General features: G+C 39.2%; 1 protein-coding gene across 1 annotated transcript in view; it reads right to left on the reverse strand.

The window, feature by feature from the left end:
• Positions 1 to 3389: 3389 nt before the first annotated feature.
• Positions 3390 to 20987, reverse strand: part of SRFBP1 (serum response factor binding protein 1) — a 76936-nt gene continuing 59338 nt past the window's right edge. Inside the window, exons 5-8 of the mRNA XM_010561694.1 lie at positions 6796 to 6877; positions 5117 to 5852; positions 4657 to 4694; positions 3390 to 3920 (exon numbers count right to left, since the gene is read on the reverse strand). Coding sequence (XP_010559996.1) covers positions 3733 to 3920; positions 4657 to 4694; positions 5117 to 5852; positions 6796 to 6877 — 1044 coding nt within the window. The 3' untranslated portion in view covers positions 3390 to 3732. The remainder of the gene's footprint in view (positions 3921 to 4656; positions 4695 to 5116; positions 5853 to 6795; positions 6878 to 20987) is intronic.

A 20987-nucleotide genomic window follows, 5' to 3' on the forward strand; every position in this document is an offset into this window, starting at 1 on the left:
TCAAGCCCTATTTTTCTTGACCTAATCAGTCCATAGAAACTGCTGAGCGAAATATTTATGCCTGCTTGGAAAACTTCAAACTGGTGCTAGCAATAGTACACCTGTCTGTCTTTAAAAAAAAAACAAACAAAAACCCAACACACTTAAACTAATATCAACTCTCTTAAAAGATTTGAGATTGTTTTGTTGGTGAGTCTGAAGTGAAAAAATTGGGCAGCTGAAGCAGTCTAGTAGTATCTGACAGTATGTTCCCTGACTGAGAACATTTCTTCTGCGGTATGGTACTGAAATGGAAAGCATGGTTCTCAAGGTTTTTTAGAACTAGTCATCGCAGAATGAAGTAACTTTCCATATCACTATAAAAATAAATTGGTAGTACTTTGTCAGGGGTCTCTGTCTAAACAGTATTACAGATACAAGTTATGTTAAAATCATGGATATAATGAAAACATTATGTTATTATAATGACGAGAAAATGTTCTGAACTTTATCAACCATGTCCAGGCAAGTTCATGGGGTTTATCAGTTCACAAAAAAACTGCCCAGTTGCACATAAAAAATATTATCAAGCTTCAACCACCACTACTCATTTGTATAGTGCATTAAGGCTGTAATCCAGGTGAGTCACTAAGCACCCGCCAGAAGTAGTAGTAACCAATTAAAATACAAAGCAGTGCCAGTAACCTAATCTTTCTTCTCTCATTCATGTTCAGTGTATGTTATCTTTTTTATTTTCTTTAAAGTAAAAGCTCAGAAGTGTTTTTGAAGATGAAAAAAGAGATGTTTTGATAAGTCAGGCTTCCCTCAGGAAGACTTCTATGGCCACAAATCACAGCTGTAAGAATCGAATAAGAAACTTGCTCAAATGCCAAGATAAAACCAATGCTCCTAGATCTCTAAGCATATGCAAAAAAGCACTTTAGAACATAAGCTCCTGAAAGAGTTTTGTTTTTTTTACAAACTATTTGCAATCTTTAACTTTTTTGTCTTTAATGTGAATCAACTTTTAAAATGGGGTCCTCATCTGCTAAAAGAAAGATAAGCTATCCATGAAAAATTTCTTGCCTTTCACTGGAACGAGAGAAGTCACATACCAAACATTTGTTTGGCATCACATTCCGCTAGGATTTATTTACTTATTTATTTAAAGCATTAAGGATTAGCATTTGCATCTGGAAAACTTAGTTTGTATATAGCAGGTAAATGCATGGCTTTTTCTACAAAATATGATCCTTCCCTACAAAACCAGAGTAAACATGTTTCCATGTTTTGTTTTGATGCTTCTGGCCTTAAATGTTGTTCCATATGGTACAGTGAAAATAACAATAAAAAACACTGGGAAATGGAAGGTTATTTGAATTTCTAATTCCTCTGAGCAGCAATGCCATTCAGGAAGTTAACACCACATAAACTGATACTTCTTCAGGACGCAGAAAAGAAAGCCTAACCAAGTGGGGCAAAGACATGCCTAGATAGTAATACAAAATGGACCAAGTAGAATGTGTAGCCTTCAAGAACTTAACACAGGATGGGAGAATGGGCAGAAACTGCTGGGCTATAAATATTTAAATACAAAGTCTGCAGGGGAGAGAGAAAGGTGGCCATACCAGCAACAGAGTAACACTACATTAAAAAAACTGAACTTGTTCGTGCCATTTGACTCTAATATCATCTCAAGTGGAATACACTGAGGTATTACACAGTGACTGTGTGTTTTAGACACATCCAATAACTCTCCCGTGGAGGTGCTGATGGTTAGGGAGTCATCGCTTGAGTCAGTCCTACTTGTACAAAGTCACAAGGAGTAGATGAAGTAGCAAGAGACCTCTGGGCATCATTTAGCTCAAATCCACTGTCCAAGCAGGGTCACCTCGAGATGGTTACCCAGGACTACATCCCATCAGGTTCTGAGTATCTCCAAGGCTAGATACTCCATAATCTTTCTGGGTACCTGTGCCAGTGCTACATCACCCTCACACTGAAAATGGCTTCTCTTGTTTAAGCAGAATTTCTTGTATTTCAATTTGTGCCCATTGCCTCTTGTCCTTCCACTTGATAGCACTGAGAAGAGTCTGGCTCGATCTTCTTTACAGCCCCGCCCCGTATTTATACACATTGACAAGATCCCCCCCAAGCCTTCTCCCCTCCTGAACAGTCCCAGCTCTCTCAGTCTCTACTCATAGGTCATATATTTCAAGCCCCTAACCATCTTGGTCACCCTTTGCTGGACTCATTCCAGTCTGTCCTTGTCCCTTGTGTACTGAGGAGCCCAGAACTGGAACCAGCACTTCAGATGTGGCCTCACCAGTGCGGAGTACAGGGCAAGGATCACCTCCCTGTCCTGCTGGCAACACCCTTTCTATGCAGCTCAGGAGGCTGCTGGCCTTCTTCGCCAAGACATAGAAACAGATTATTTTTTGTAAGAGTGTAATACATAGGATGGACTTCTACACCTTAAGGTATTACAGCTTCCACAAGTTTACATGGATTTAAGAGCAGACAAATCCACAGAAAAGAAATCCATTGAGGATTATTAAACACAATCAGCTGATGCGAGATGTCCCTGAGCTATAAAACTGGAAGCTCAACAAGTTGGAAGTTGGATGATGCATCACTGTGTACTTCCTCTGTCCCTATGCTTAAAGCATCCCTTTTTGACTGTGGCTGAAGATATTAAGCTAGATGGACTTTTAGTCTGATGCAGGGCTATTCTTGGGCATTACAAAATGCTACATGAATTGTACAGTGTATTATCTTACACCTACTGCAGTCATTTACCAAGTTTCTGAATTAATTTGATTTTGAAAGATACAAGAGTATGGAAGATAACTATATTTAAATAAACAACACTGTTAAAGTTTAATTACAAGTTCAGAACTTGTTTCAATTAAGCAGTAGGAAAAGCCCCTGAAGAAAGATACAATGAAGATTTTACCTCATATCCCAATCAAATGAACTCTCAAACTCAGAATGGCACTTAAAAGTCAAATGTTTCTTAGTGTACAAAGACCTTTCAGTTTTTCAGCATTCTTTCAGAAAGTGCAAGACAGACATGTTGGAGCACCCAGATATATCCACCAGGACAAAAGTATTAAGTATCCAGTTCTTCAAATTAGCAGTATAATCAAAGGACAGAGATCACAATTTAACAGGCCAGTATTTTATTGCTCTCCAGAAATTTTCATATCATACATACTTCTGATAGGCTTTTCCAGCTACCTGATACATTCATGAATTTGTGAAGTCTGGTCAAGTTTAAGAATCTCCTACTTTTTCTCAGTTGAGATGTGTTTGATAATACAGTCCTAGGATTATCACCTCAATATTTTGTATTTTCCCCTCTCTTTTGACATTCAAGTCCTCATATAGTTTAAAGTACATTTTTACACACAAAAAAAGCTCCAGAATCTCTAGTATTCCTACAGGGCACAAATGATGTTCCTAAAAAGCATTCATTCAAGTTAGAGTATTTCATAAATGGTGGCACTATGTAATGGGACTTGTGAACCAACACCATATGAGCATACATTAATCAGCAGACAGCACACTGAATACATGAGGCAATCTTCATTAGTAACAGATGGTAAGTTTCAGCAGTTGCTATTTTATAGGTTGCAAAGGATAAGGACAGTATAACAAAAATGTTCAAACAGCAGTTGTTTCTTTGTAAGAAAATACCATGGGGTGCAAATCTGCATGCATCCTTTTTAAAAATCTCAACTTACATATAGTCTAGTCATCAAATTTAATCTTTTTCCCTTGGAATGCTGTAATTTGAGACATTTGTTCCCGGCGCCTCTTGCTTGCTTCCCATGATGGATGAAGAGGCTGCTCCAAACATGCCTTCTTACTGTCACATTTAACACCTGCAGCTTTTGCAAATGGTTGCTTCTTGAGCTGTGGTTCCTTTTTAAGAAGAGCTGTGCAAGAAGTACAGAATAAAACATTAACTACATCATGAACCATCATAAAAATACGCTAAAACTACCTTGGGATTGCAGTTATTTTCAAGAATTTCTTAATGAGCCATGGGGATCAGATTCATCTGCATGTTCACAGCAAGATTTCCTCATCTTGCAGGCCAGTAAATTGTCACTTGGTAGACTGCAGATAGTTAAGATTTATTATTACTGACCACATTGGAAATTTGTGTAGACAAATATTCAGCACAGTCTCAACATTTTTCTTCACAATAAACCAATGAGATATTACACAATGTAACAAAATAAGACTGAAATGATACCCTTGATCCAACGAATTCCAAAATCGAACCATATACTACAAATAGAATAAAATATTGAAGGAGATATTGAAGGAATTACTCATAAGATAAACGACTTGTTAAATATCATAATCTGACACCTTTACCTGTGCATAGGTAACACTAACTGCTCAACATGAAGTCAGATGGAAAAGCACATTCCTGTATAAACCCTACTTTAAGTACTTCTAATATGCAAAAATAGGAAATAGCAAACAATATCCATAGATTAAAATGAAAGCTCAACAATTTGACCATTTTAAAAACCAATGTTAAAATATGTGCCACAAAACTGAAATGAAACAAAAAACAGACTGTCGTGATTAGGCTGCAGAGGCAACAAAATCTGAAAATGTTTTTACTCTTATAACTTTACCAGGTTAAGTAATACATACCTGTTCTTCCATTTTTGAGAGGGTGGTCTTTAGTATTTCTAAAAATAAAAAGAGAATTTAGGATTTTTCAGGAAGCTTATAATATGACAAACACCTGTGTACAGAGAATTGTCATCACCAAAACATCTGTGCAATGACTTTTCAAGCATAATGTGCAAAACCCTTACACATTATTTCCTCTTTGTTAAAAAAGAAATAAAAATAGAAGTATCCAGTAGTGATTTAATTTGGATGCAGGTCTAGTTAGGAATCCTATGCATATGGCAGTGCTAATGTGAATATGAAAAATACGTAAGTGTGAAGAAAGCACAAGAAGACTGCAGAATAGTTTATGTGAAAATGTTCTAAGCTGTAATAGGCTGAAATTCTCCTTGTTTGGTAAAGGGCTACTAAAAATCACAACAATTTCCGTTACTGGGAAGGAGGGAGGGAATGGAGAACATAAGGGGAAATGGTTTACCTTCTTCTATTTTGAGATTTCTGATTAGAGGTAGACAAAGAACTGCAGAACATTGATTCCAGCTTGCTTGCTTTTGCACATGGCTTTCCTTCTTCCATGATTAAATCTCGTACTGCCCCACTATTCTTTTCGTTCTTCACTATGTTTTTCTGAAGTCTATCCTTTCCTTTTGCTGAAGAATGATCAGTAACTGCTATCTTTTTCTTTCTTTTTACTTTGCCAATGAAGAAATCATCATTGCTGTCATTATCAGAATCTGATGACTGGTTATAAAACCTCTCTTCAGTACTATCATCAAAGTAGTCCTCTTCATTAGGATGTTCCTGGTCACTATCATCATTAATTATTTCTTTTATTGCATTTAATTTGTTCACGCTCATATTTTCTTTCCTTTTCTGATAGCCAAGTTTCTTCCCTGTTTTATTCTGAGTCACTGCTTGCATTTCTACTGCCTGAAATGAAGATTCTTCTGGAGTATATGCTCTCTCAATTTCCACAGTTTTCTGCTCAGATTCACTGTCACGATGGTCTTCAGCCACCCTGTCAGTTTCTATTTTCCTACTCATTTTTGTTTTGTGTTCACATCCTTGCTGTTTCTGACCTAGTTTACAAGCTTGGTCATCCAAATTGCTATTGAAACTTTGCGCTGGTTTAGGCTGTTCTTCTGACTTAGCTTTATTCAAAGGAGTGGCTTTTGCTGGGTTCTTTCTTTCATCCTTAAAAGCTTTTACAGCAGCTATACAAGGGACAGAAGAAAAATATTTTGTTGCAGCTACACATGAGTTTCCATAAGTTATTTTAATATATTAAAACATTTTCCTAAGTTAAATATGTTGTACTGAGCAAGCGTATTTTGAACGTCTTTATCAATCATTTACTAAACACATGGGGCAATAAATACCTTAAAGTACAGCATCAACAAAAGTTAGGAAAAGAAATTATTACCAACTGAATACACTGTTAAACTTGGGTTTAACTGTTAACTTCTCTTCCAGAAGATAATTTTCAGCTGATAATCATGCTCATTTAGGGCATTACTTTGTGTGTAAAAACTGCAAACAAACAGTAAATTGCTCAGATATAATTAAATGGGTATTTGACATGCTCTGTTATTAACAAAGTAACTTTGTGACATTATTACTAGGACTTGACCCTTTTTAACATCAATTTTAGTCCAAAACTTTGAGTTTAAAGAGAACAGGTGATAACCTAAAGAACAAGGAAAGATCCCCTAAGGATTCTGGGAACAGTTTCCAGGGAAGTTTAAGGGAGTAATTTGCAAAACCTTTTAGCTGCCTTTGGAAACCTAGTTGTAATGCTCCTTTTACCTTTGTATCTGCACATTATTATGCTCGTTGCTAGTTCAGTCCTATATAATTTAGAGATACTCCATTATATTAATTTGATTTTTTAGAGTTCCATTTATGAGCCCTGTTTGTCCTACACCCTATACATTAAATGTCATATTGCATACTGTCACATATAAGCCCATTTCAACCAATACAAATGACTAAAAGCTTGTGATACTTGGTTCACTGCAGCTAGTTAAGGTAACTACAGACGCTTTTTTTTTTTACTTTTCTTTTTATACTGCTTGTTGGTATCAGGAATATACAGGAACAAGGTAACACAATAGTAAGCTACTGAAGTCATAAACGAGTTAATAAAATATTTCATACCTTTAAGTTCAACGAATCTGGGTTTCAAGAGGGGGTGTGTTGCCAGTCTTGCAATGGCTCGCTCAGCTGCAGTACAATTTGGCTACACAAAATAAATTTGAAGATGTGAAGTCAATAGAACAGTGAATACCTATGCAGGTCTGTATCAGTTATGCTACAATGCATACTAATACGATTCTGGACTATGAATTGGACAAGAGAAAAAACTTATTATGACACTATAATATTTGAATATTTCTTATTTTTTCCTGTACTACCGTCATTCTAAATGAGAAAAAATCTGACTGCCCAAACATTGACAGAAATGTGACAGACATGCAAATCAGCTATTTTTCAGGTACTGAATAGGGATCACATGATTTTTATTTTAAAGGCATACCAGACACATCTCTTAGAGCTAACATGCTGATTTTTACATTCACTATTTCTTACCCCTGCAAAGCAAATTAATGAAGCCCCTGAATAAGAACCATCATATTGGTAGAAGGCATTCTGCATGAAGAAATACAGCAGCTTGCAAGAGGTGCAGTATAGATGCCATAAAAGTAGGTAAAATGACAGAGCAGGTATTGAAGGAATATACATTGAAAGTGGTTGAGAGGCAAGGTCTAACCTGATCTTAAAGACAAACCACCTTGAATTTGATGTGGTAGAATACTGGAACTCTGTAGAATGATTTGAAGAACAAATATGATCTTCATGCTTTAATTTGAAGAAAAAGGAGAAAGGTAGGAATTGCTTCCATTTCTGACTTCCTTTTTGATATATTAGAAGTCACAGGTATGACACATTGTAAAAGCTATCTCATTTACAGGTTCTTGTTATCAATTTGCTTGAAGAACAAAATGAGAGGTATCTAAGACTTTCCAAAGGCAGTTTTGTCTTCTTTTTTTTGAAGGCAGGAAAAGAAGGTGTAACAGGCTTGTAAAACACAAATTTAGCAGGAAGATTTCTTAAAGCCTGCAGTGGAATTCTTTGCGAGAGAAAAGACACACCTTCCTCCATTTCTCCTAGTGGTACTGTAATGTTTATATGTTTAAATTGTTGCTACCCGTGATTTGAGCTATATGCTACAGGAAGTACTACAGCAGAAGCCACCCAAACCAACAGATGATGAGCCTCGTAAAGAACTGGGAAGGTGTCCTGTGACCCAAGCTGAGCTGGTTTTGGTACCCAACAACTCAACACGACACACTGCCTATCCTGTCCTAAGCAACTACCGTGATGCAGCCAAAGTCACAGGTATGTAAATTGTAGGGAATAAGGGGTGGAGATTGTACTGGCTCTGCCCTGGGATGGAGTTAACTTTCTCCATAGCAGCCAAGATGGTGCTGTGCTTTGGATTTGTGACTAAAACATTTTAATGTTGGTAACACACCAATGTTTTAGTTATTGCTGAGCAGTGCTTGCACAGCATCAAGGCCTTCTCTGTTTCTCACTCTGCTGTCCCAACAAGAAGGCAGGGGGTAGGCAAGAGGTTGGAAAGTAAACACTCCTGGGACAGCTGATCCAAATTGACCAAAAGGATATTCCATTCCATATCAAGTTGTGCTCAGCAATAAACTCTCAAGGAGAGGAAAAGGAAGAGGGAGGGATGTTTGTGGTTATGGCGTTTGTCTTCCCAAGTAACCGTTATGTGAAATGAAGCCCTGCTTTCCAGGATGTGGCTGAACATCTGCCCGCCGATGTGAAGTAGAGAATAAATTCCTTATTCTCCTTTGCTTGCACACACAACTTTGCTTCACTTACTGAGCTGTCTTTATCTCAAGCCATGAGTTTTTCTCACTTTTGCTCTTCTAATGCTATCCCTGTCCTGCAGGAGTGGGGTGTAAGCTGCTGCTGGGTGCTTAGTTGCTGGCTGGGGTCAAACCACGACACAAACACTACCTAATACATCAGGAATGCATGTTTAAAGTATCTGATTTGCTTGACATGAGTGCTCAGTGGGGAATCTTACTTGTTTGTATGTACATTTTCTTCCAGCAGAAGAAATGCCACTTAGTATAAATAGTTATGTATTCATTGCATAAAGACAGATGGATACTTCATGCCAACTAACAGAGCAGAAGATGACACTACACCTACAGCAGAGACAGTACTTCTAAATGCAGAAACATTTAATTGGTTTGCAAAACATAGATCTTGTTCCTCAACCAATGCAAAGCAAATGCCATTTTTTTTTTTTGCCATAGTTCTAGAGCATACAATATATACTCTAGGTATGTCCACTCATATTTCATGTTTGAAGTGCAGAACATCTAGGAATTCTAGTACCTTCCTTTCTCCTCAAGTCTCTGTTATTACATCGTTATTTCTTCAGATCAAGAAAAACTGGAAAAATATTTTCTCTGTAGACTGTCTACAGAACTATGAACACTGGCCAGAGGAGACAGGTCAAAAGATGGGTCCATTTCCAAGGGCGACAGACTGGCTTACTTTCAGGCTAGCCTAGCTCTGAGAAATTGAAATCTGAATTTTGATCCCCATGTGACAGTGTTGCATGCTGCCACCAGATTCCTGGGACAGCAAGCTCACATTTCTGAAGATCAAACGCTATTTTCTTTGGAGATTTTTCTATAGCTGGAAAATCTATTTCTGAACTTAATTAATACACTTTTTCCCTCAGCTACTTCCTGTGGGTTTTGAAAGAATATACCATGAAGTTCAGAAAGCAGCAGCAGCTTCTGTGCAACATCTGGTGTTCTTTAATTTAAGTATTTATAGAATGGGTTTAAGCATATACATGCCAATCCATATGGAATAACTACATTTTTTCCTTATAGCAAAATACTTCACAAACACTACTCACACTGATAGACAGTAGCCAACAAACATACAATATGACATTCACATTCTTTAAAATTTCCCATTTTTCCATTTTTTTGGCACATCCAATGCTCAATTTATTTTTCCTCAAGTATTTTCCAGTATATAAAACCTTGGCAGAAAATAAAACTTAACAGAAAAAGGTCAACTGTATTTACAGCATGAACACCCTTTCCCCCTCCTCCTGCCCCCAGCACATTTAATTATGCAGATACTGGAATTGTACATCTTTATTCTCACATGTTCCTGCTACTTCTTGTATTGTTTTGGACTATTCATTTTTTCACTCAGGCATATCCTAGTACTTTCCATAGGAACACTTTTCCTCATTCAGTGTGCAACTGAGGTGCTGCAAAGTGAAAAAAGCAACTGAGCAGTGTATAATCACACTTCTCAGTGAGCAACTGTAAGCTACATACAGAACCACCTGAAAGTCAGAGTCTCCTCCAACTTTTTGTCTTCGTAAGTGATGCATTATTTCTGTATATAGTATTAAAGACGTCTGTTTATCATCACTGACATGATTCATTAAACTCCATGTGGACATTTAACTGAGTTAACTGCACTGATCTCTATATTTTCAAATATCTTAAAATGAAAAGAAACCCAAACTGCATAAACAAGCATTCTTAATCCTGAATGTTAGCTGTGCACACAGATGCAAAAACCTCAAAACATAACTTGTCAGTTATCGCATATTAAAGCAGCAGTTGCATAACTTACACATGTGCAAACACATACACATGCCCCACATCAGGGAGACAAACTTCGTACAATGTGGCAATGATTGGGAAGAGAATGGACATTACAAGCTTGCTAAGATAAAAACAGATTCATAACCCAAGTTTTGAGATGTGCTGGAATAGCGGTCAGCAGAAGTATGGAATGGCTCTGAGAGGGGGCAGCACTGGGGAAAAAAAAAAAAGTCAAGCAGAAGTTGTGTGGGTAGTACCTGCTTCATACAATGCAGGTGATAAAGTAAGAATGAGAAACCGAGTGTCTCAGGGCCTGGGGCAGATAGGATTGCAGGAGCTGAAAGGGAGACCTTGTTAGCATGCTTGACACAGTAGAGTTTCAGGAAGAATTAAAGTGCAGAAAGCTGGGATTAACTCGGGAATATGAAATGGAGACTTCTGACCATTGCTTCATTCCGATTATTTTTCCTACTCAAATCTATGTTTGTTTGTACCCTCTCTGCTATAATTATAATCAACAATAGGAAAGAAAAAGGTCATAATTCTATTCTTCAATTGACTTTTGCACAAAAGGGGATTGCCTTGTTACAGGTCTCACCAGAAACAAGACTGCTACTAGAAGAGTATACTACTACAAACAGTACTACTAGAATTTCAACTGGGTCAAAGGACAGTGCTACCAAACTTGTAATGCTTGGTGGCCCTGCATCTGTTATTTTAGATCATCTCTCAGTTATTTAAAATAATGACATTCACATGGAAACAGTCAGAAACCCCACTGACAAGTGTGCAGTACATGGCAAAAGCCATGACACAAAAAGTAACCTCGAAGCCATATCATACTTAAGTTTCTAAACTAACTGGAAGTGCAGTTCAATGTTGAGGGTAGCGACAGCCTGATTTTAAGCAAAAAAAAATGGCAGAGATAATGCTATCCAGGGTAAGCACTAAAAAAAAATAAAAAAAAATAAAAAAAAATCCCCAGTTCTGGGCCAAAACAAGATGTCATTGCAATACCCTTTGTAGCAGCTTAGGAGAAGAGCTGTTTCTCTACTAAAAAAAACCCCAGAAAACCTGTTAATCCACACGTTCCTCCCAGAGCTCTAACTAGTTACAGCTGTCCTTCATAATACCAGATGTGGTTAATGTGGAGTCACAGGGTGGCTGAAGGTGCCAGATCATGGCTGCCACCCAAGTCCATCCCATGACCTCATACTGCTTTGGAATGAGACCCTTGAGAAAAGTTACTTTCCGACTGTGAAACGCTGATAGTTCTCCCTCTTCCTTTATGTCTGTAAGACATACAGTAAGTGACCTGTGGGCATCAGACATGGGGAAGATTTTGGTAAGAGAGGCAATTAGTTATGGGTATCACTTGTGGTAGCATTGTTGTGTCTCAGCTCCTGACAGCAAGAGATTGTTTGTTGACCCTGGCTGGACACCAGGTGCCCACCAAAACTGCTCTATCACTCCCCCTCCTCAGAGGACAGGGTCACCTTATGTTGTCTCTGCTGCTCCTTCCTCCTCAGGGGGAGGACTCCTCAACACTCCTCCCCTGCTCCACTGTGGGGTCCCTCCCACAGGATATAGTCCTCCATGAACTTCTCCAACATCAGCCCTTCTGACAGGCTGCAGTTCTTCACAAACTGCTCTAGTGTGGGTCCCTTCCACAGGCTGCAGTCCTTCAGCCACAGACTGCTCCAGCGTGGGTCCCCTTCAGGGTCACAAGTCCTGCCAGAAAACCTGCTCCAGCGTTGGGTCCGCTCTCCACAGGTCCTGCCAGGAGCTGACTCCAGCACAGGCTTTCCACAGGGTCACAGCCTCCTTCGGGCATCCACCTGCTCTGGCGTGGGGTCCTCCACGGGCTGCAGGGGAATCTCTGCTCTGGTGCCTGGAGCACCTCCTCCCGCGCCTTCTTCACTGACCTGGGTGTCTGCAGGGTTCTTTCTCTCACATATTCTACCTCCTCTCCTCTGGCTGCTGTTGCCGTGCAGTTCCCCACCTCCCTTCTTAAACCTGTTACCCCAGAGGTACTACCACTGTCACTGATGGGCTCAGCCTTGGCCACCAGCAGGTCTGTCTTGGAGCAGGCTGGCTTTGGCTTTATCGGATGGGGCGGGGGGGGGAAGCTTCTAACTTCTGTTGTGTCATGTCTGTCTGCCCTCCCTCCTCCCCCCCAAACCTTGCCACACAAACCCAATACACTCACCCTGATAATAGGAGGATGGATCAATTAGGGAATGCAGTAAACAGGTCTCTGTTGGATTTGGCAAGAGTTTAAAAGAGAGTGGTTCTCCCAAATACAGAAATAACAGAGAGCAATCCCATAGTATTCAAAGGATAGAAACAGCACTAAATGCTTCAGACTCTGCACAGGAAATGGATAGCCAAAACCTGTCAGATTTATAATCAACTCTTACTCAGTTTTTACTCAAGCTTTCCTAATTTTCCATGTAACATCAAAATGATGGTACAGGTGTTAGGAAGAAGTAGCTATACAAGCTTAATAGCAAGACAGGTGAGAAGTTCTTATGGCAATTACTTCTGTATGGATCTCAGGAAATCATGCAAGTTTCAACAGATTTTTTTTTTATATTGGACTATATGCAATTTTTAAAATAGACTGATGAAAAATTTCCAACTGAAGCTAAAATGTATGTCCTAACAGATCTAAAGCCTTTGCAAAATAACTCAGCAGGGTAATGTCTTGTAATAGAACAATAGAAGAAAAACTGAACAATTTCTTACAAAACATCATGATACACAAGTAAACTTGAAGTGCTCCTTGGCTTCTTGTTTATTACTCTCTTCAGTGCTTGCCACAGTTTACATTGGTTTACAGTGTTTTCTGTTATCATAGTAATTCAACCATGAAAGTATTTTTATATATACTTTATTTGTCTTGCAAACATTATGGAAGTTGAAGACCCATGGCAACATGGGGTATTCTCGACAATCTTTTCACTCCTCTGCAGAACTGCACACAATAGAAGGTAAAGGTCTGGAGAATCTAGCTGACCTTGCATTGACGGCAGTAGCACTGGCAGTCAGCTCGTCACTGACTTCTACAGACTCTTGAATCCATCATCAGGGAGAAGCAGGAGATTCTTCTAAATACTATCAAGGTGCCTACATTGCCCTAACTTCACTTGCATGTCTGGACCAAAGCTGTTCTTTTCCCCACAATTTGTTTTTAGATTTACCTTCACTTGTACATCCAGTTTGGCTTGTCTTTCATCAAAAAAGAGTATGAAGTATAAATTTGTTTCTATCATTGGCTCATCTTCTTTCAAAACAAGAATTTCATAACAGGCGTTAAATTCAAACAAAAATAGATTTCTTGCTGTTCTTTGCTGCATGCATGATAAAAAATACCCACTATCCAAGCATCTGAAAAAGTTTAAAGGACTTTTAAGCAGCCTAGCACTTTACAAGTGTTAGAAGACCATATTTAATTGGAGTATAAAAGAGTCAAGAGTTTCTCTGATTAATCTGTCACAACTAATTTAGCCAACCATACAACTGTCAGGTAAATGCTTCTTTTTCAGACTGGGAAATGGTCAAAGAGAAATGGGAGTGTTTCATCCCAAACTACCACAGTGATCTACAGCAGAGCTTGGCATAAACCTTAATCCTGCCAAAGTACAAATTAGGTACTTAATCTTCTACTAATTCTTTCCTTCTTCTCTTCATGCATAAAATAATTCCTATGATTGTTTCAATGAAGAAAAGTCAGAGCAAAACAAAATCCTGAATAAAACAGGCATGGATTCCTAATTATCTCCTCATGGCGAACAGGGTCAACTCTAGGTGTAAACTGAAGCAGCAAGACTGTGGGAAAACTCAAATGCTGCTAAGTAGTCTTCACTTCTTCCAGGGCTAGTAAGAATATCTGTCTATAACCCTCTCAGTTTGGCATTCCCACACAAACAATGCAGACATTTTTTAAGGAAAAAATGTGAACTTCTTAAGGTTATGAAAGAGGACATAAAGCAAGCACCGTGCCAACTCCCCCACACAGTTGTGGTGGTCTAACTCATTGTGCCTACCAACACTGAAACCTCCGCTGGCCTTTGAGAAAACATAGAAACATGCTGAACATCCCAGTGGAAAGCAGTTGTGAAGAGAGTACTCCCCATATTAGACTCTAAAAAAATTATTAAGAAATATCTGTAATGTAAAAATATTACCTAATTTGAATTGTACATCCAGTACAGTTAACGAGTATAAAATATGTACAGTTCTGACTTAGAGCAATGTAAAGTCAAATACATAAAACATAACAGTATAAAGCCTACATATTTTTGCTTTTTATATATAGCTTTGTATAAAATATATGCATTTCATATATTTTGACATTTGAACAGTTGCGGCACTATATCACTATACAAAATATATGCACCCTGCCAAACTGAACAAAAAAAATTGGCACACAGCGCAGTAAAATAGATGCCACTAAAAAAAGAAAACACCACCACTCTCCCCACCCCCTTTCAGGCAAAAGACAATCATATTGAGAAAGTAAACTGGAAAGCAAAATACGATGAAACAGAAACCCTGAAGCAAAAAATGTACTTCAGGGGTATAGAAACAAAATGCATCTCGGATAACATGCAGTAGCTGTGAATAATACAAAGAGAAAGGTCTTTGCCACAAAATTCACATAGACTTCTTCAGAGAACATAGTGAAATTTGGAGGAAAGGTCATATATAACTTAGTTTAACAACCACTATATATCAGATCTGAAACCACAACTGACTTTTGCAGAAAAGTGAAGTTGACAGATCATTTGCTCATAACTGTCCATCTAGAATGAGTGTCTGGAGTCTCAAAATAGGCAGTAGTTTATTAACTCTGAACAGGGAGTTAAGCTGACCAATCTCAAAATGAAATTTGAAACAAGCACTATTTGGGAAAACAAAATTTAAAAAAAATTATTACTTATACTTATTTGCTATGGAAGAGACAGCAGAAACTCAAAGTAGACCAATAACACTCAGGCAGTGCTGCAAGCTGAGCAGGAAACTACGACCTGAATGCATCTGAGCTCCCAAGATCCAGCTGTGCATCACGGGCATGTCCAAAGACTGAGTGGAAGCAGATGATAGCAAATAAACTGGCAAGATACAAGGATAAGCTCCACATTATTAAAACTATCTAATGGCCCAAGAAGTTCACAGTATTCTGTCTTGAATGAACCTGAGAAGTTTCAGAACTGAGATATCCACCAGCCTCCTTATGAAGTCAATTTGGTGACAAAACCCTGTACCAAGCTTTCAGGGATGTAATCTTGAGATATCCTTACAATATTTCACTGTAAAACAGATGCTCAAATCTCAAATTATTACTTCTCAGATGCAGCCTGATACAGCACCATATGAAAGACAGTTTACAACAGAGAAAGCAGACATAGTTCACGTTTTCAAATTTAAAACAGATGCAAAGTGCTTCAAAACTAGCTAACATTTGAAAAACAAGCTCCAATTTAATTCAGGTGTATTTCAGATAATTTATAACGTAAAGGTAAAAGATTTATCCCTGCCAACAAACCTTGTCCTGCTCAGACCTTCTAATTCACAAGCATTACCACCAGGGAACACACCTATACATAACTGAAGTACTGTCAGGTCAATGTCTTCAGGCAAAACTCTCAGGAGAGATGTATTTATGTTCAGAGCACTGCTGAAGGAACTAAATATGGGACCTAGGGATTTGGAGGCACAGATGACTTAAAGACTTCATGAACACTGCACACACTAATCAGGGGTAGGCCATGTTATAATATGCTATTCAAAACAAGACAGAATTTCTTGGCATACCACATTGCAATTTTCATGCACAATTGAAAACAGATTTCTTTTAATCTATATGTTTTTCAGCCACTTTCTGAAAAAGACAATGGAAATACAAATTCTGTTCACTGAAAAACTATTAAAACATCTGAGATAAACATACCAATTCTTTGGCACCAAAATGTAGATTTTCCATCATTAAGTCTATTGAGAGAGTATATGCATTCAAAACTTACTCTAATGATAAACACATGTCAGATATATATGGAAGCCCTGATATTACTTGAGCATATCAGCAGATGATGGATGTAAAATAAATGGAAATCCTGGATGTTCACATTTTATAGCAGGTATTTCACCATATGGCACACAGAACAGTCACCTTCATGCTTAAAGGCTCTCAGGCATCTTCTCGGCCATTACATTATTATTACTGAACTCTGGCATGCAGAATTTTCCTAATGTGTAATCATTCAACCACTTCAATTGTCATGTAGTTATTTGTATTCCAAACCCAAGAAAAACTAGACCATCACCCTTCAAATTTAATGCTATTATACTTTCACTAAGTGACCAGTTACCTCACATTTCCCATACCTTCCCTTACCTAGTAATATTGCCATAGAGGGGCAATTTGCCATAAACTTATGCTGTCATTTTACCAAGCTGTAACTTCTTAATGTAGCTGGTCTTAGCATCTACATTCACTGACAGCCCAATAGATAAGATTTTTCTTTAAACAGAATTCCAATAATTCAAGAACATCTATTTTTTCTCCTTCAAGTTTTAAAAAGTTCAAGCAATAGTGCCTCCAGCACTTTTAATCTAATTTTCCAGTGTTAGTAGACTGATGGGCTTCATATTGGCCTGAAAGAGCCCTCCTAATTCTGTAACTTTTTTTCCTAGTTTTCATTTTTATAAATACCAATTTCTTAATTCTGAGTTGCAGCACTTTAAAACTGATCTGGATAGGAAAGGGGGGAAGAAGTAGGAATGGTTTTGTACTTTATTGTTATATGATATATAATGAAAAACTTATAGAGTTTTATTTATAAAAATAAAAAGGAAAAGACAGCAGCAGCTGTTTTTCATTTTTAGAAATATCAGGAATGTCATTTATTTTCTTCTGATTTTGTAATGCAATTCTGAGTCACACTACAAAGCATATGTACAGAAACAGCTCTTCCAGTTAGTAATGTGCAAGTAGCTGTCAGTCTTTAACATAAGTGATTACAATTGTTTATATAACATTAAAGACATCTTAACACTTTAAGTTCTCTAAGCAACTAAAATAATGAAAGATTCCAAATCATGTATGTTCTACCTTATGTTCTCTCTCCTTGCACTTATCTTCTGTGCCAAGTCTATGGTGCTTCTCAAAACAAGACCAAGAGGTAATGAACTATGGCCGCTTTTCCTTCAGTGGTACAATGATCTTGGTTTCTCATACAAAAATATTCCATTGGAAGTTAATGCTTTTAAAACCACCTCCAGTAACCTTGGTTGAAATTGCTCGATGAGTAGCAATACTTAGAGGATTAGCAGACAGACAGATGGCAAGACAGGGAAAACATTTTGCCTTCTCATTTGGTTGAGCATATCCTTCTCCCTGCCCCTTCACGTGGATCAGCTTTACAAACTGATTGCTTTCCCTACAGATACATAAAGCATGCAATTCAAAGATGCTCTCTTTCATACCCAAATGAATTAAGGGTAACTGAAAACTCTCACTATTAATATCTGTCCTAAATTTGTAGCTTCTCTAATCTCATTTTAACATTTTCTGTTCACCATCATCATTCTGACTGGAGGCTGTAGCACAGTACTAGTACCAAACTTTTATGACAGTTGGAACTTCCATTCAAAAGGCTTCTTAGGGTTTCTCTTTTCCTGCAATACATTTGTGCTGTTAGATTTAAATACAGTGCTTCACAGCACAGCACCGTCATGCACATACATCCTACCTCCTTAAACCTGTAAAGATGGTGCCTTTCATTAATTATCTTGAAGACCTGGTGGAAGGAGGATATCTATTAGATCTGTGATGACATTATGTGTCAGGTATTCTAGTTTCCCCCCGGTAATTTTTTCAGTTCAAGGATTGGTATGGAAGCATTCATAATTTACACCCTTTCTCTATAGCTTAGTATTGGAGGTGCTAATCAACTGGCACTGTAGGCAGTTTTATTTATCTTCCATATTTATTGGATCAAGCTGTTCCCTCCTTGGCCTTTAAGAGACATCCTAAAAAGCAGCCTCATGCTCCCTGTCGGTCATGTAATTGCGAACCAGATATTAAAGGAATACTTAATGACCTTTAAAATTTTCAGTGCCAGCAGCCTGGCACAATTTTGATTATGATGCAGCTCATCTTTCCTGTTCAGCTTCTCCTTGCCCCAAAGGTTCCCCAAACACCTAAATCTCTCCTTTCTATACCATACTCTCATCCATGCACTGAGATTCTGGACCTCTGCCTGCCTCTTGGGCATTGTATGCAAGTTTGAACAATATTTTGGAGAAGGATACCAAGAGATTCTGGACACCAGTAACTTGGCCTTCCTTTATTAAAAAAACACCATAGCAACCACCACACCTTGAGAACCTCTTCCTACGCTACATTTTTTCCTGCATTTTCTTCAAGGAAAGAATAAAAACAAGATTACTTCTAATATTTTCCTCTATTGTTCCCATAACAGCTCATATCCAGTAAGATATTTATACACATCACTTAAATGCTCATTTAAAATAAGAATGAAAGTTGAGAGTTGCTTGTCTTTTGTAAATGCTGTAATATAAATCTTTCTGGGACTGAAAAAATACAGCCATGTGCTTGTGAAGCACCATGCATCACATCACTACCACAGGCACATCTGACCTTAAAAACACTGCTCTTCTGCACCCACCTGTTTGTCCATTTATGCTCCTGCAAGTGTGTTTATTGTATCTGAATTACCTAGATGATCCAAGGCAAATATTGCTTACAAAAATGTGAACTGACCCCCTCTGAGCTTTATTGACAGCAATATGCCTGCCCACATTCTGGTCTGACACCCCAAATAAGTTAAATGAGCATATTCAATTCAAAAGCAATCCCATCACTTTTGAGATTGAGCCTTGCCCAAGGACAGGAATACACTTTAATAATCTTGAACAATCAGTTCAGCCAGCAACAAAAATCAAGTAATACAGCTTCAAAGGAATGCAAATGAGTGGTAGTAAGATCCCTGGATTAGTAATTTAAAATTTGACAGGAGACATCCTTTTTGTGTCAGGCATAAACATAGTATCTCTGTGAAAAACTGCCAGAGTTACTAGCAGTTTATTTCAATAGCAAACTTTAAAAAGATTCTTTCTAGAATGGACAAAATCCAAGCTGTAATTAGTCTGAGATCACTGCTGTTGAAAATGACAGTAACTTTGGTCAAGTCTATCTCCTTGCTCTGAAACGGTGACCTTACTGAGGCACATGTGTGGCGGCAGCCTCGTTTGAATGCAAAGGGGCTAATGGAGAAGAGATCTACAAATTGGCCCAGAGAAAGTAAGGGAAAAAGCGCAGGGACAGGAAGGAATGGCTAACCAAAGGTGGGAGGGCAATGGACAGAACACAGCATAGACAGGAGCCTGAACTCTCCCATTGGAAGCCTGGGAAAGAGTTGATACTGGCTGGGCTAGCAGACAGATGGACAATCAGGTGGAGAAGCAGGTGGGAGAAGAATGGAGAAAGATTTATCAAAAATTGACAGACTTAGTGTATTGGTTTTATGTGGCAAGGTTTTGGTAGCGGGGGGGGGTTACAGGGGTGACTCCTGTAAGAAGCTGCTGGAAGCTTCCCCTGTGTTCGAGAGAGAGCGAGCCTATACCAGCTGGCTCTAAGATGGACCCGCCGCCGGCCAAGGCCGAGCCAATCAGTGATAGTGGTAACGCCTCTGTGATAACATTTTTAAGAAGGAAAAAAAAGTTGGGACAGGGAGAAACAGCCGCCGGAGAGAGGAGTGAGAACATAGGAGAGAAACAAGCCTGCGGACACCAAGGTCAGTGCAGAAGGAGGGGGAGGAGATGCTCCAGGCGCCGGAGCAAAGATTCCCCTGCAGCCCGTGGTGAAGACCCTGGTGAGGCAGGCTGTCCCCCTGCAGTCCAGGGAGGTCCATGGTGGGGCAGATATCCACCTGCAGCCCAGGGAGGACCCCACGCCAGAGCAGGTGGGTTCCCAAAGGAGGCTGTGACCCCGTGGGAGCCCTGCGCTGGAGCAGGTTCCTGGCAGGACCTGCGGATCTGTGGAGAGAGGAGCCCACGGAGCAGGTTTTCTGGCAGGACTTGTGACCCCGTGGGAAGCCTGCGCTGGAGCAGTCTGTGCCTGAAGGACTGCACACCGTGGAAAGGACCCATGCTGGAGCAGTTCATGAAGAACTGCAGCCCGTGGGAATGGCCCACATTGGAGAAAGTTCATGGAGGACTGTCTCCCGTGGGTGGGACCCCACGTTGGAGCAGGGGAAGAGTGTGATGAGCCCTCGCCCTGAGGAGGTGAAGCGGCAGAAAATAACATGTGATGACCGTAAACCCCATCCCTGTCCCCCTTGTGCCGCTGGGGGGGCTTGGTGGAGAAATCCGGGAGTGAAGTTGTGCCCGGGAAGAAGGGAGGGGTGGAGGGAAGGTGTTCTGAGATTTCGTTTTATTTCTCATTTACCTTACTCTGGCTGATTTGTAATAAAAAGTGAGCTAATTTTCCCTAAGCTGAGTCTGTTTTGCCCGTGATGCTAATTAGTGAATGATCTCTCCTGTCCTTATCTCGACCCGCAAGTTTTTGTTATATTTTTCTCTCCCCTGTCCAGCTGAGGATGGGGGAGTGATAGAACGGCTTTGGTGGGCGCCTGGCGTCCA

Source organism: Haliaeetus leucocephalus, unplaced genomic scaffold, assembly GCF_000737465.1.
Source record: "Haliaeetus leucocephalus isolate CR32 unplaced genomic scaffold, Haliaeetus_leucocephalus-4.0 Scaffold150, whole genome shotgun sequence".
NCBI lineage: Eukaryota > Metazoa > Chordata > Aves > Accipitriformes > Accipitridae > Haliaeetus > Haliaeetus leucocephalus.